General features: G+C 41.5%; 1 protein-coding gene across 2 annotated transcripts in view; it reads left to right on the top strand.

The window, feature by feature from the left end:
- Positions 1-17,422, top strand: part of ZMAT4 (zinc finger matrin-type 4) — a 330,204-nt gene that overhangs the window by 127,634 nt on the left and 185,148 nt on the right. For both annotated transcript variants that reach the window (XM_081084533.1, XM_081084532.1), the window contains one exon: positions 1,589-1,678. In XM_081084533.1, coding sequence (XP_080940659.1) covers positions 1,589-1,678 — 90 coding nt within the window. The remainder of the gene's footprint in view (positions 1-1,588; positions 1,679-17,422) is intronic.

Here is a 17,422-nt window from a genome sequence, read left to right as displayed (position 1 = left end):
CAATTTCCAGTCAGGGCACATACTCTGTGAGTTCTGTTCCACCATTGGGGTGCGTATGGGAGGCAAGTGAGCAACTGATCAAGGTTTCTTTCTCACATTGACGTTTCTCTCTCACTCTCAAAAAAATTCAATTAAAATAAATAAAATTACTATGCATCCTAGAAATGGATACAAATGTATTACGAATCAAACTTCAGTGCTTCTACATATTTTTCATGTCACAATAGCACTTTTAAACCCATTTAAAGGCCTTCAGAGTATTCAGGGACTGTTTAGAAGCACAGTGTTCTTGCTCTAAGCATAAAAAAAGAATTAAAAAAGTGATTAATGAGGAAAACCAGACAGGAAGGATTTACAATATATCTTGTAAACAAGAGGCAATTTGCTGTGTGTCTAATCAATGAAGACAAACCATCATCCAGGAGATTGGCTAGAACCCAACTGTCAGTAAGGGCAAAATGGAGCTGAGGCCTGGAAAAGGAGAAATAATCTCTGAGTAAAAGAAGGGGATGGAGGATTAGAATTAGGTAGAAATGAATTCAAGGCAAATTCACATTATAGATTCCATATATAAGTAGAATCTAATGAACAAAATAAACTGATAAACAAAATAGATCCAGAGACAAAGAAGCATGGAACAGACTGGCGAATCTCAGAGCGAGTGAAGGAGGAGGGGAGATGAGATTAACCAGAGAATTTAAATGCATATATGCATAACCCATAGACACAGACACTAGTGTGGTGCAGGCCTGGTTGGGGCAGGGCTGAGCAGAATGGAGGGAGTCAATGGGGTGGGGGTGGGGGACGGGGATGTCTGTAATACTTTCAATAATAAAGGTAAATTAGAAAAAAATCACATTATAGAGACTATAGTAGAACTGCAATGTTCTTTAAAGTCGAGGGGATTTTGGGTGGAGTCTCAATTGAACAAAAGAGTAGAGGAAAGATGTGACTAAAGAAGGGTCAGTTTCTCCAGGCTGAGCGTGGACTCCTCAGCAGGCAGAAATCGGTAGTCCTGCTAATCCTGCAGGACAGGAGGCTGAGCTTGAGCTCTGAGCAGACCTCAGATGAACAGATGATATTTTTGTTTGCTCATGACATCTGACATTGGGAAGCTCTTTTGATAGCTTATTATTGAGGTTCAGGCACGGGAACCAAGGAGATGGCTTCTGTTGGAGATGCTGTGGTGCCTGACTCCCGGAGGCATGGCTCCTTAGGGCAGCGCACAAAAGTGAGAGAGAAAGTAGAGAACCTGGCTCTTCATCATAGTTGATCCCTGTATGATTCCTTCTGCTAACCTGTTCTTACTTTTGAGAACAATTAAATATATTATCTATTCCAAGCTAAAAGATCCCAAAGCTCTTACATTTCTTCATTAAGTGTGTTTTCTAATCCTCAAATTATGTTGGCTTTATGACCTTGGGCAGGTCACTAAACCTATCTGAGCTTTATCCCACTTAACTCACAGGAGCGTGCAGAAGTGTCTTCTAATAAAAGTGCTTCTTGGCATTTGCAGTCACTGGCCGCGTTTGCAAGGATTTAAAATGCCTTCTCTTTTTCAGTATCTGCTTTTGCTTTTCCTTCCCAGAGTCGAAAACATGCAAGCAAAGTCCGACTGTACTACATGCTTCACCCCAGGGATGGTGGGTGTCCTGCCAAGAGGCTCCGGTCAGAAAATGTGAGTATCTGGCACCTTGTGATATCCTTAGGCAATTTGTTGTGTTTGCTAAGAACTTTGCAGATCAAGGAATTGTAGCCACATCCAGCTTAGTGGGAAAGCTGAGTGAGTGGAAACAGTTCTCATTAAGTATTATAAAAAATATTACATGTAAGGAAGCCTTCCCTTTTTCCTGCCAGAACTTGCCAATGTGGTAATGAGGACTTTTTGATGATACTGCGCTGGGACCAGGCAGAGGTCCCTAAAGAATGCACAGAAGTGCCAGTACAGAGAGGGGCTGAGTGAGAGAGACAAGAGCCATCAGAAGACAGAGTAGGGGACATGACCTAAGAGGCAAACCTGCTAGAATAACAGATACTTTGCTTTTTACATATTTTATTTTCTCTTTGGTGTGTAAAACAGGATGCCAATTTGTTCATTTATAATGAGGACTGTACATATCTTGCAAATAAAAAATAATCAGTTCTTTATTTCTGTGAGTCTGTTTTGTTTGTTCATTTGTTTTGATTTTCTAAGAAAAATTCCATGTATAAGTGAAATCATGTGGTATTTGCCTTTCTCTGTATGACTTATTTCAATTAACGTAATACCCTCTACATCCATTCATGTTGTTGCAAATGGATTTCATTATTTTTTATCACTGAGCAATATTCTAATATATATAAACATCTTATTTATCCATTCAACCCATTCATCTAGCAATGGACACATAGGTTGCTTTCATATTTTGGCTATTACTAGTAATGCTGCAATGAATGTAGGTGGGCATATATCTTTTCAAACTAGTGTTTTCATTTTCTTTGGATGAATACCCAGAAGTGCAATTGCTGGGTTGCATAGTAGCTCTATTTTTAGGTTTTTGAGGCATTTCCGTACTGTTTTCCATAGTGGCTGCACCAATTTGCAGTCCTACCAACAATGAGAGACATATTCATAGCTATGAGAAACACTGAGGATTAAACACAGAAATTCCTTACCCTCTGAGTCTGGAGGAGGCTGCAGGTATAGAATTTATACCCTTCTCAGCTTGTGATCCTGTTTCCTTTGCTGCCACATGGATGCCTGTCTTCTTTTTTAAAAATTAATACATAATCATTGAAGAAACTTGACAAAAGCTGTACCTGTATATTCTTCACAAAGAAGAAAAGAGAGAGGGAGAGTGACATATGACCAAAGATAGTGAGCACCCAGACTGGTGTTGTTAATGGATTCCAAGCATGCCTGTTAGCATCACAAAGTGAACCGCTCATATACAGATACTGGTAATCTGGAACACTGAAGGGATTTCCTTTCTGCCTCAGTGAAGCAGCATTTAGAGCTTGTTGGAGGGAAAGGATGCCATGAATACTTTGCAAGTGCTAAGACATGGGACTGAGTCTAGTTCCGCCAGTGCTCAGCCTTATGGCCTTGGACAGGTAATTGATCTCTGTGAGCCTCAGCTTCCTCAATACCTCTAAATAATCATACTTTCTCACTGGGCTTTTGAATATGAAATGAAAGAATAGGTAGTGAGGTGCATTGTTACATGTCAGGCACTGAGGAAGGAGAGGTAAGACACAGACTTGTATAAAAGAAACTCATAATATAGTGAGGGAGATTAACATCGTATAAAAAATAGCTATAATGCCACCGTGTAGGTGTTTCTTAACATTCTTCACAAAGCCCCATGGAAACAAAGGACAAGTGATTATGCCAGGGCAATCCTACCAGGGAAGCTGTTACTCAAGAGTTGGCATTTGAGTTGGGGTCTTTGGGCTTGAATGGATTGTACTGATGGAGGCAGTAGGAGTGAGAAAGGAAGGCAGGGGCATTCTATCAGAAGGATGTATGAAAGCACAGGAGAGTCGGCCTAAGCCAGTTCTATGTTGCCTCAGACTCCTTTAGCTACACTGGAGTCATGCTTTCCATCAGGTATCTATTAGAAGAGAGACAGAATTAGTTGTTTTCCCTTCGAAGTTATCCAGCAACGGGGTCTGTATTGCTTTACTCAATAGCCATTTAGTGTCTTATCCCAAGAGTCAGAGACATTGAGTGCAGGGACACTTGACAATGAACTGAATCCATTCAAATTCTGAGCATGCATGTTCCACTTTTATCTGGGCTCCTGGGGAGGGCGTGGTCAGACCGACAGAAACGGGGCGCTGGACGCAAGCTGTGCTCCTCCAAGACATGGTGTTGCCACTCTGGTCAGACCCATGATTCACCCACTCAGGCTCTGGTTCTGCCAGCAACCTTGAGATCAGTTTATGGAGTGAAAGATCTTTGAGTTTTAGAGCAAGAAGTACTTGAAAGGATTTGAGGGCTTTTTCCTTTGATGTATCTGTATTTTGCAAACTTTGATCTACCTTTGATTTATTAAATCATTTTTCTTATAACTTATTAGTGTTAAAGTAAATCAGTAAACAGGAAAAAAACAATATAATGATCTTACTTTTGAAATAAATGGTTGGTGCTTTTATTAGGCTATGTATATTTCATAGGTGAATATATGTTTTCCGCTAGGCATTTTGGCATACTGGATGAAGTGCAGAGGTCACACCCGGTCCCTCTCCAGGGCTCTGAGAGTCACTGTTGCTAATTATTTGGGCAAACTTTGTTTTGTACAGACTCATACCTAAGTATTAAGAGACTGAGTATACAGATGGACAACGGCAAGGCCATATATAAAAACAGAACTTGGTCTGGAAAACCAAGCCTTTAACGCGCAGTAAGCATCCCAGAAAGTCTGCCTAAGTCAGACTGATAGGAATTCTGACCACTGTCCCTAGTAACCACCCAGGGAAGCCAAACAGTGACCTTGGTAACAATAGTCCCCAAATGGACAGGGCTTGATTACTGCCTTTTAGCTTCCCTAATTTTTGTCCTCACTTCCAACTTAGGACCAACCAGAAAAAGCCACCTATGCTTCCTAACCAATCACAGAGGATGTCCTCTTCTAGTCAACCCACCTGTAGCTCTCCCACACGAAGGACTCCCTTTTATCCATCATAAAGCTTTCCCACTTTTCTGCTTGGCTTTGAATCTCCTCCAAATACGTGACAGTGGCTGATTCTTTGCTATAGCAAGCTTTGAATAAATAACCTTTCTTGTGCTCATTGGGTTGGTCTTTATTTGGTTGGTCTGTAAAATGGGATAACAATAATACCTAATGTACAAGTTTGTCATAAGGCCTCACTGAGGTGACATTTATGTAGTACTTTGTTTCCAAAGTGCTTTCTGCGTGCTGTGTTAGTATTATTGATCCTCTTCCCACCAGCACCCTGCGTTCTTGGAAGGGTGTGACGCTCTCTTCCACCTGCTCCTCCATTTCTGCCCATGCTCCCATCTGCCTGCTTCCAGGAGCTGGGATTGGCATGCCAGTGTCACAGGGTTGAGAGCAGTTTCCTGGCTGCCCTGAATACCCACGTGAGAGGCTTCTAAAAAGAGAAAACTTACTGCTGACTTTCCAGACCCTGACCTCTAAAGAACCTTGTGCCCTCAGTGATTCCCGAGATTGATGGGGCTGGTGAGTAATGGCAGCCATCCTCCCCGCCCCCTCTTCTGAGCCCTCTGGAATACATAGGAACTGCACGTTTACATGCAGATAAATGGCCAGGTCTGTTAGTATAGCTAAGTCCTGTTACCATTTCTACTGCAGGTCATTTGACCGTTTGTTGCTATTGTTGTTTAAAAACTTAAATTTATTTTTGTCTGCTGTCCTGGCATTCCTAGCTTTTAAAATTCCTCCTTCATATGCTTTTACTTTTCAGAATCATCCTTTGGGTCTTCTATTTTTTTCCCCTTGAAATTTTAGAGCAAGACATCTTCCCCTTGATGCCACAGAGTAAAATTACACGTGAAATAAATTGTTATAGTTGGTTGCTTTAGAGCGACTTTCAGTAATCCCCCGAGCGTTCGAGCCAAGAACAGGCTTCAGAAATCCTCTAGCGCATTGATAATCACAGTCTTCCCCCGATGGCCCTTTTTATTATCTTCTTACCCAGGGGTCACGTGCTTTGAAAAAAAACCATCTGTTTGGGAAATAGCACTTTTAAGTATAAAGATGATTTAGTTTATTTATTTATTTATTTTTGTTCTGTAAAGATAACTAACTGCCAATCCAAATCTCTAGTCAGTATTAAGTAAATGGTGTTTTTATCTGGAGTTAATATAATTCCTTGTAAGTGGAGGAACTTGACATTTGGTTAGTGTGATCAGGCTTATCAGGGCTACATATTTACCTGATTTCCCTTAGGCCTGAAGTGTTCAGCATTGCTTGAGAACCTGCAATATTATTTTCACAGATACCTAAACACCCCGGATTTCAGGTTGGGAGGACTCAGTGCAATCAAACCCCTCCCCTACTCTTATTACAAAGGTGAAAATAAAGCCCAGAGAAGCACTATGCTTTGTCCAAATTGGTCAGGCCTGAGGTCAGGACTCTCCCTGCTTCCCCAAATCCTATTTCCAGGCTTCTTCCTCATATCTTGAAACTGTATCTTATGTTTAGGCATTGCAGCCATCGCTGGGTCCAGAGCTGAGAGTACTGTTGTTCTGGGTCAGAGAAATAATAGTAGCTGTCACTTTTCAGGCACTTCCCTACGTTCTAAATGCTTGCATACATTAACACATTTAATTCTCCCAACTTTTTTTTTAAATATATTTTATTGATTTTTTACAGAGAGGAAGGGAGAGAGATAGAGAGTTAGAAACATCGATGAGAGAGAAACATCGATCAGCTGCCTCCAGCACATCTCCCACTGGGGGCGTGCCCACAACCCAGGCACATGCCCTTGACCGGAATCGACCCTGGGACCTTTCAGTCCGCAGGCCGACGCTCTATCCACTGAGCCAAACCGGTTTTTGGCAATTCTCCCAACTTTTCTGCAAGGCAGCCCTCAGAGAAGCAACCTGAAATAGAGATTAGGTAACTGGACTCTGGTCACATAACTGGTAAGTGGCAAACACAAGGCTGGGGAAATATAAAGGAAAAAAAAAAAAGAAGAAAAAAAAAAAGAAATTTCCTCCAGGACTGCAAACTCACCCACCATGCCATGTCTTGAAACAGGTAGAAAGCACGTACTTTCTAAAGCTGCCTTGTCCTCTGTTCCTTGTGAGGTTGCAGGTTTTGCTTAATAGGAATCATCGTTCCAAACCCCTTACTTTCTACCTGTTTCATGTGCTGGGGGTACAAAGGTGAAAAGACTTGGAACCTTCTTCAACAGAAATCAGGATCTAGAGCAGTGGTTCTCAACCTTCTGGCCCTTTAAATACAGTTCCTCATGTTGTGACCCAACCATACAATTAGTTTCGTTGCTACTTCATAACTGTAATGTTGCTACTGTTATGAATCGTAATGTAAGTATCTGATGTGCAGGATGGTCTTAGGCGACCCCTGTGAAAGGGTCGTTCGACCACCAAAGGGGTCGCGACCCACAGGTTGAGAACGGCTGGTCTAGAGTGTGTGTGTGGGTTTTTAAATATAGTGTGACAAGTGCTACTGTAGACAGGCTTAGGCCACCACCTGGGCACAAGGAGGGGTTTCCAGCCTCTCTGGGTAGGATAGGACAGGGCAAGGTTTCCTAGAGAAAGGGACACTGAGCTGATTCTTGAAGGACAGGTGTGGGTGAGCCAAATGAAGAGCAGTGAGAAAGGGCTCTTCTGAGTGGGGTGTCGACATGAGGAATGTCTTTAGGGACATAAAATTCGAAGGTATTTCTAGAGTATAAAGCGCTAGTGAGGGTGGCTGTGTTAGTTTCCCAGAGCTGCTGTAACAAATTACTACAAACTGGGTGGCTTAACATGGCAGAATTTTATTCTCACACAGTTCTGGAGGCTATGAATCTGAAATCAAGGTGTAGGCAGGGCCTCCCTCCAGAGACTCTGATTGGACAGGTCCATGCTTTTCTCCTCGCTGCTGGTGGTCACTGGCAATCCTGGTTGAACCTTGGCCTGCAGCTGCAGCCAGCCTGCCGTCACATGTCCTTCTGCGTGTTCTCCCCTCTTCATCGAAGGGTGCCGGTCATTGGAGTTAGGGCCCATTGCGATTCAGTATGGCCTCATCGTAACAAATAAACCGGCAAAGACCTTATTTCCAAATAAGGTTCCGTGTCGGAGGTGGACATACATTGTAAGGGGACAGTGTTCACCCAGCAGAGTAGTGAAGACAAAAGTTGAGGTTGGGATGGTGAACAGAGTACAGATCTACAATGTGCATAATACTGACATTTACTTGGTCAATAGTAATTTCGTCAAATGTAGGTGCATTTACCCACAAATGCTGTGCATTTCGGCTCCCAGCTGTGCACTTAGAGCTGGCCCTGGCTCGGACGTGGAGTTGTTTTTACCGCTTTCTCTTGGACTTTCTAAACCTTAATTGCTGTGGTTTTAATCAGGGCCTATCATCACTGCCCTGTCCGCCTCTCGGAGCAGTGAAGGGCTCAGGCAAAGCTTCCTGTGTGTGAAGCTGCAATTATAAACGTATGTGAAGTGTTAGTTCACAGAATTTTGCAAGGTTTGTAAGCTAGGAATGGATTCTACATTTTTAAATGTTTAGGGGAAAAAATTCAAAAGAAGAATAATATATTGTGATGCATCAATTTCATGAAATTAAAATGTTAATGTCTAAATAAAGCCCTATTGGAACACAGCCACACTCAGTCCCTTATGTATAGGCTGTGGTCCTTTCCCCGCAACAGCAGAGCTAAGTAGTGGCAGCAGAGGCTCGAAGCCTCTCAAAGCCTAAAATACAGGGTGGGGAAAGGTAGGCAGACAGTTGTGAGTACAAGAAAGAGTTTGTTCTTATATTATTATTACTTATTGATTATTGTATTACATATTTGTATTACAACTATAAACCTATTTTTGCCCACCCCTGAATTTACTCTCCAAGTAAAATGTTTGCTCACCAAAACGTCTGCTGACACCTGTGGGAAGTGAGTGACTTTGGAGAAGGAAGAGGGCTTTTTCACTCCTCTAGGCCTGGGTTGCCCTGCTCACAGGAATGACCCTTCAGGGCACTTGGACTTTAAAGCTGCCTTGTCCTCTGTTCCTGGCGAGTTTCAGTTTATGAGTGTCCAGCAGGTTGAAGGTTTTGCTCAAAAGGAAGCATCGTTCCAAACACCTGAGCAGGAATTGGCACTGTTGCTTTCTGCTTTGTTTCTTTCAATGCAGATAGTTTGAAATTTATGACCAGATTATGTTGTAAGAATTAGCTTAAAGCCTGCAAAACTGTGGGAATAATGAGGATGTTTTGTTTCTTCCACCACCTACACATCAGACTCAACGTATGATAACCCAAGCTCCTGAGTTTTCTGGGATAGCAATGATTAAGAATATTCTTTCTTGTCACTACACATCAATAATATCTCTTGGAAAGGAAAATGTTTCCTCTCTAAACTGTACCCGGAAGTGGAATAAAAACCTTTGTTAAACAGAGACACGAGTGATGATCTAAATGATAAAAACAGAGCTCATTGATTCATTGTGCCCTCTGGTTTTGCAGCTGCATGTGACTTTCTAGGCCTGAGCCCAGGTCTTGAGCTTGGGACTCTGTTATGAAACTCATTCATACTGAAATATACATCATACTTGTTACCTCTATACAGAATCTGCTCTAGAGGAGAGAAAAGAATTACTCAAATAGACAGCTATGAAAGTAAATTTTTTAACAGTGGAGTTGGTATTATGGGTCTTTGATTACTAAAAGCCTTGTCATCACCATCCTGTCCTCTGTAACTCCATTATTCTATTGTTGCAATATCATTGGATATATTTTCTTGTTAGCAGGTCACTTATTATGTCCTCTTTATGTCTCAGGCCATATATTAAATACTTGGTAGAATTTTATTTGAATTTTATGAATGCAGGTAAGAATCTGTATTCCTTCCATTTAAAAAGATGTGAAGACTGAAGCATGGGTCAGGTATCTTACCTAAAATCCCACACCTTGTAAATGATATATCCAAGATTCAAACACAATAGAGTTTGTCTCTAGAACCTGAGCTCTGTATTACTATAAATTCTTCATTCATTTATTTTTTTTTTCTTTAAGAAATATCAATTGATTGCCTACTCAGAATCCGGTACTGTGGTGATTGCTTAGAATTTAATAGTGAATGAAACAGACATAGTTTCTGTTTACAAGTGTTTACCGGATTTTTTAAAGGTCATATGAATATACAAATAAAGGAAAGGAGTGAAAAAAGCATAGAATGGAGAATCATAAAGCCTTTGGGCTCCGAGAAGCCTTCCTGATTCTTGAGCTGAGTCTGAAGATCAGTAAAGATTGACTAGTTAAAGAGTAAGAGGAGACAGGGGGATTCAAGGCAAAGGGAACAGCATGTGCAAAGCCTCTGCAGTTAAGGAGATCACTTAAGGAATAAAAAGAAAGCCAGCATGGCTAGTGTTCAGAGATAGAAACAGGCAGTGATGTGAGGTACAGAGAGTGGATTAATGAAAAAAAGAGTAGAGGTGAAGTGTCAAATATCAGCCTTTCAATAGTTCACTGAAAGAGTATGACCTTTGAAGAGGGTCATGGCAGCAGTGAAAAATGAGAAAAAAATAGATGTGAGAGATAATTAAGCAGGTAAAAACAGATGAACTGAATAATGGGTGTGAAAGGGAAGATGGTTTTTGAATGACTTCCAGGTTTAGAACTTGCACAATTAGATGGTTGAAGCCATGACAACCTTCATTTTTAAGGCCATGGCCCAGAGAGCAGAAAGATCTGAGAAGCAGGCAAGGAAGCAAGGAAAACCCTTTCTCCAGGTTGTTCAATGTTGACCCAGGCTGAGCAGGACTGAAGTTGTGTAAATATGAATGTGGCACCAGCCAAAAGGTAGGGAGCAATTAGGGAAAATGGACTGGTGGATTTTTGTTCTCAGAGCTTCTACGCGGTCAAGTCTTTCTACTTTTCTGAAAGAGGGTGAGGCCATGCCAGGGGCCATTCCAGGAAGCGGGTCCCACAGAGACACAAGCTAGAGATACCTACAGGTGCGCTGATGTCCGAAGCCAGAGCAGTGAGCTAGGGAGCTCAAGGCAGTCACTTAGTGGGGGGACTGTGGTGAAGATAGTACTAGCACCCTGACTCCCTGGGCTAAGCCAGCAGGAAGTTATCTGGAAGGTTTCCAGAGAGGGATGCAGATGCTGGCAGTGGTCAGATACATGCTTCCACTAGGAGAACTGGGGTTATTTAAAGGTTTTAAACAGCTCAGATGTGGTCATGTGACCTTGGTCCAGGGACTCTCAGAGGGTTCATCTTGTTCCTTAGTTTAAAAGGCAGAGATGGTAGGACACAAGGAACACAATTTTAGATTTTATGAGGACACGTCTTTACCTTATTTATTTTTGTGTCCTTAACACTTCACACACAGGGATTCCGTAAATAGTTGTTCATATTTCCATAATAAGATATTGTCCTGTTATTTTTTCTTTAAAAAAATTATGATTTCAAAAATAATTTTAATAAAAATGATCATTTGTATAGAAAGTCTTGTAGAGTATTTCCATGAAATCATACTTGAGATATATACCTATCAAAATGCTTTTGTTAAAAGAATATCTTGTGAAATTGGATTTGTTCAAGAAAATATGAGGGTTATAAATAGTTTCCATAGAATCTTCACCAGATTGTTGGCCTTTTTTGGGTCCTCCTCTAATAGGAAAACCCTTTGGAAGGGAAAGGAGTGTTTTTGGAGAGTATATTCTCATAGCATGAGCTGGTCTCTCCAGCAATTACTTCTGATCAAGAACTACACATTCTAACTCCATCTTCCCCCTGCAAAATCCTGCTCGCTTATTTGCTCTCTCTGCCAGGAGTCCCTGCCTCCTTTCTCCTGTCTGTCCTTGAGGCTTGACCCTCTTTTACCACAAATCAAGGCTGTTAGTACAGGTGCTGATGTGGCGCTAACAGAGGTAGATGTCCTTCTCAGACCCCAGCCCTCTTTCACAGGACACTGAGGAAGTTCTCTTCTAAAGGACATTTCGGTGCTGACTCAGGGGTAAAGAGACTGAGCATATCTATCAGATGATTTAGGACATAGAAGCTAAAGGTCAATTTCCTTAGCACATGTCTTTCACTTTGCACACTTAATGAGCCCTTAAGATGAATCAGAGTATATATTTTGTCTAGGGGAGTTTAAATAAAAGATTTCTGTTGACTATAGACTTCAAGAGAGCCATTTGTTTTGTGATAATGACTAACTTCAGCTCTGAAACATTAGTTTACATGTTGGGTTTTCTGTTTTTGGGAGGGAGGGGGCTGGCAGGGATGCACAGGAGCCTCTTTGCACCATTTGATGACTCACTAGCCTGTGGCAGCTGGGCTTTAGCTTTCACTTTCCTTTCTGCAATGTTTTTTCTTTTGAGGTGTCTGTATCTCAAGCTCGTCTTTCCGGTCTCAAAAAAAGATACCCTTTGTCTCCCCTGATAGATTTATTGGTTTATGTGCCAGAATTTCACAAAACATGTTTGTTTTTCTCTTAAGTCCGAACTCATTCCTGAAAAAAAAATTTATTACTCCTTTTTAATCAAATATCTTTCCTTATGTTCTGGGTCCATTTATCTTCATCTCTTCCCTGACTGCAGGGAGGGGTGTGAAAGAAGCTTGCCTTCTTTCCTTCCTTTGTCCTACATAGCACACGGAGTCTTTACTCTCATACAGCTATGCCATAAATCATGCCTGCTGTCTTCCCATGAAGTGACCCCATATGCCCATTCTGTTTCTTTTTAGTAACCTCTGGGCCTTCCTCATGCTCACAATGTTATTCTTGTAGAACAAAGAAGTTTGTTTCCTTCAGTACATTCTGCCTCGTGACTGTTTGGCTTTGTTTAGGTTGATGTATTCTTGTAGGAATATCTAATTTTTTTCTTCTTGCCTTAGAACCAGCCAAGGGTTGTGACATTAGAGTACAAGATACATTTGTAACTGCATGTGACCTGGATTTGGTGCAGGTAATGCTGAGACAGTGATGGATGTCTCCTGATAAACACCAGAAAGCCTTGCAAAGATACATTTGAAAAAAGAGATGATGCCCTGAGTTGTACTAATTTGAAGTAAAATGTCTCTTTGAACTTGGATCTGGCAAACCTATCTTATGCACCTGCCCTGTATAACAGATGGCACTGGGAGCTCTGCATATGTGCTCTAAACTAATTCTCAGAAAATTTTATCACGTGCCCATTTTCAGGTGAGATAAAGAGGGTTCAGAGAGCAGTAGATTCATACACAGAATCAAAACAGGTCATCTAATTCTAGTGCCCTTTCCATCCTGCCGCCTCCCTGTGGCAGCCTTTGATGAACTGCATTTCTTTATTTTAAGAACAAACTTTTACTCCTGGCTCAGCCATTTCAACATGTTGGTAACAATGTAATGCTAAGTCCCTGTAAAGCTTATGGGAATGACTCAAGGAATTCTTTCACTCAGAGCCTATGGTGGGCTGGGTAATGTTCATTGGGTCGTCCTAATCATGTCCTTTTCTTTTCCACTGAGAATGGATGGCATTACACACGGATTGAAAATGGAGGAGTCAGGTGCCTTACATTACACTCAATTCAGTGCAATGTAAGGAAAAGGCATAAATTTTGGGAACTTCCCTGCAATTGAATTTGGCCTCCAACTCCTACTAGCTGGTGACTTTGGTCAAGTTCGTTGACTTTTCTAAGACTGAGTTTCCTCATCTGAAAAATGGTGGCAACCACTAGTATGTGCCAGGACTGCTGTGAAGAATAAATGTGATAATGTAAACGTCGAGTAGGGAGCAGAGGGCTTGATGAGGGATGGATGCTCAGCAACTGTTGTTACTTCTTTCTCTTTTCTAATGGACCGATGATGGTGAGTCTTTATTTGATTGGGGGAAAACACTTGCCAGTCTGATTAGAATGAGATGGTGGGGAATTCAATGCTCTATATTCCAGAACTAAATGCTGCTGACAAATACATTTTCTGCAGAAGCCCGAAGCAATTGACAAAGAACTGGAACAATTGAGAGAAAAATACTACAGTGTTCAATAACATTCTTGTTTTAAGGAACCTAAACTAATACAGAGTGAAAAATATGGTGTCGGCATTTGCACATCAGAGCTTTGCTTGGAGGAACACATATGTCTTGTCATTACTTGGCCCTTATCCAGTCCCAATATTTAAGTCTAGCCAGAAGAGAGTTAGACCTTGGGAACAAGCATGCATGACTTCAGCCACGTGCGTAGTGCCGTGGTTGTACCCTCTTGCTCATGGGTGGTATTATTCAGTCATGGCACAGTGACCTCAATAGATACTAAAAATGTGGCTGTTTAAGCGTGTCATTCTTAAAGCCTCATTGAAACCCTCTGTGGAAGCATATGTGAGTGAACATAGTACAGACTATTACTTGATTGCCACAGGAACGTTCCTATTGATCTGTGACACTGTATAGCCAAATCATCTTGTAATTATGTATAATTCATCTATTAGCTTTGTCTTATTGCCAACCACATTTTAAAGGAAAATTGTGCAGAAAACGAAATTATTTTTATTGTGAATTCCTGATGGAAAAAGGCATTTTTCTTCAAAGTTATTAACTTGGTTTTATGGATGACCTTTAAAGGAATGTTTATCATTCAGGTACTCAAGAGCTCAGCAAATATCCTCCATATAATTTAAATAGTCATTATAGTTTGGGCTAAATGCACTGAATATGTATCATAAGACACAGTGTTGTTTTTTAATTTTTGTTATTTTATTGTAAAAGAAAAAAAATCTTGTTTCATTGCTGTATTGAGTGATGGCTGACCTTTTCTTATTAAATTTCCTCTTCACATTTCAGTTGTTCATAATCTTAGAAGGTCACTAGTTGGCATTAGCAACCCCGGAAAAGAATGGTCATGGTGTCACATCCTAGAATTGACAAATTAGTTTGTTTGATCTCTCATTATCCATTATATCCATTGTTGTAATGGGGGATGGAAAATGTCAGATAGAACTATGATCTGTAATTTCCTGAACACCAGTAAGAGTCTTTAGTGTGTCTTTCCTACACATTCTTCTCTTCATACAGACTGCATTTTTGTGTTTTTGTGTGTGAATTGTGACATACCATCCTAGGCAGTAGTTCTCTGCTTTCCTAGGTAATGAGGCAAAAAAGAGGGAAAGAGAAGGAAGGGAGGGAGAAGGGGAAACATAGAATCCTACCAAGGCAAAGGTGAAGTTAAGTAGTATCAAAAGACTCTCTGAGCCCGGAAGGGATTTTAAGGCTACTCAGTCCAAGTCTTGTCACCTGAAATGCAAGTCTTGTCATCTAGAAATAAAACAGAAAAGCTATAGTCCTTGTATGCACTTCACTAGGACTTTCAGAAAAGCTGAGTGACCTTGGACAAATCACATTTCCAAATTGTTTCCTCCCCGGACTAACTGTTGCTTTCCAATTTTAGTAGCATGTGACTTAAATATTCTCTGGAAACCAACAGTATGACCGACCCATCACTAAACTAGATCAGTGGATTGTTTTTAATTTCAAATATTTCTTTATGTTCAATGCAGTAATTATTCACTTATGCAATACATGAATCAGTGTTTTGTGCCTATTCCCGATGTAGAGCAAGCGGTGAGCAAAGCCCAATGAAGACAAGGTCTCTGCCCTCAATTGAAAATGGCACCTCTGAAAAGTGCTATGGATGAGTGGGCATGGTGCCAAGTGAGGCCATTCAGGAGAGGTGACCTATCTGGGAATTGAAGGAAGGTTTTCCTGAGCCGTGATCCCTAAGTGGTGGCATCTAGTGATTTAAAGGTGTTTAGGCATCAACTGGGGAAAGAAGTAAGAGGGAACAGTATTGATGAATGTTTGGGGAGGGATAGAAGGCAGGTGAGCATGGCTAGCTCAGAACAAAGCAGGGGTGGTAGTAGAAGAGGCTAGAAGGAGCACTCAGTAGGAGCCAGACCACTGAGGTTTTTAGGGGAAGGGTGAGGATGTAATTTATCATCCAAACTGGGACACTTCTGAGAGTGAAAGAGCACTGTCAGCAATGAAACTGGAACAACAGATGTAACCTGGTAGGTATGATCGAGGACTCTATTTAAAAGCTACTGAAAGAAGTTTTTGTCTTTAAAGTGCAATGAAAATCCACTGAAGAATGTAAGCCAGGAGATGGAGATGATCAGATTTGGCATTTCCAAATCACTGTTGCAATGTAGGGGAAAGATTGAAGGAGATAGATCCCAGAGGAGATCTGAGTGGGCCTGTTAGGATCCTACGGTAGAGGTCTAGGGGAGTAGGGACTAGGGCAAAGGAAGTGCAGATTAGGAGGAGTGAACAGATTTGAGAGAATTTCAAATGAACATTTTCAGTGATGGAGAACTGATTGCAGTAAAGGCCCTGGGTCGCTTCCACCTCCATATATCCAGCCCTTTGGTATTATCCTCCCAACCTGACTCAGGGCTTGACCAATTTGCTTTGGCCAGTGGAATAGTAGCAAACATATCCCAAGCAGAGCCATGGATACAGGTGTGCCTTGCACTTAGAGACTCTTGATGCTGTTGGACTCTGGCAACCAGTCTGGGCCAGCTGACTGGAGGGTAGAGATAGAGACCATCAAAAACCTCAGAAATCAGCCAGCACCAGCACCAAATAGCTGGCTGCAAACTCAGAGAGCAGGCAATCCAGGGTCAGACCAGGAGGACCACTTAGGTTACCCTGCCCAAATTGCTTACCTGACAAATGATGCACTAGATAAACAGTTTTTGTTTTAAACCATTAAGTTATGGGTTGGTTTGTTACACAGCAGTAGATGCAGAAGCTTTTACTGGGAGAAAACTCTGAAAGAAGACAGGGTTTGGATAAAACGGTTTTGTTTAGCCATGCTGACTTTGAAGAGCAATCAGGGCATGTAGGAGGTTATATCCAATAGGAGTGGGTATGTGTGTTTGGAGCTCAGAAGAGAGGTTTGGGTGGGAGGGAGGAATTTGTGTGTGATCTGTGTGATTGGGAACATCTAGGGAGAGAGTGTGAGGAGAGAAGAGTAGGGAAGAGAAGAGGAAGGCAGAGGAAGGCCAGAGAGGGGAGGAGTGGTACAGAGAGTCTAGAAACCTACAGCTGGGAAGACAATGAGGCTACAAAGGAGACATGGAAGAAGAAACAAGCAAAGAAAAGGAGGAAAACCAGGAATGTACAGTGTAAGGGACGATTAACTGGTTGCTATTGAAGTAGTGATAGAAGATGAAATCAGCTATAGAACAAAATTTTTTTGCATTTTACTACTGTATAATTCAATAAAGCAATACTGAATGGTCTATTTTTTTGCTTCCCCAAGAGGGGGGTTGAGTGATGGGCAATATGAGATATCAAATGTCCCTTTGCTTTCTTGCCTTCTGGATCATGGGTTTGGGGGACAGTGGTTCTGATGATCTTAGAGATAGGCATAGGATAAATCCGTTCTCTGGCTGGAAATGGGGTGATCTTGCCTGGAAGCTCTGACTCTGGGCACAATGTCAGGAACATGCTGCCTGTGCCTTCTTGCTGCACCTTTATTCCTTCTCAGGGCCATTGTGCTTGACTCTCAGATACTCTTGCTACCTCTCCTCCAAAAACCTTGCTTTGGGAAAAGACCTTATAAGCCCATTCACACTAAGGTGCAAATTACTGATTAGCTTAAGTCTTCTGTTTTGTTCAGAACACTAAGTCTTAAACATGAAGACATATCTCTCTTTTCTGGAAAATGCTATTATTTGAGTGAGGGGCAGATGTTTTAATATGTCACTTATTTGGATTACTCCCCTGTAGTTTGCTTTTATA

The sequence above is a fragment of the Myotis nattereri genome (genome assembly GCF_964212035.1).
Source record: "Myotis nattereri genome assembly, chromosome: 2".
Lineage (NCBI taxonomy): Eukaryota > Metazoa > Chordata > Mammalia > Chiroptera > Vespertilionidae > Myotis > Myotis nattereri.
The sequence above is the reverse complement of the archived record's forward strand: the minus strand, read 5'-3'. Positions and strand labels throughout refer to the sequence as shown.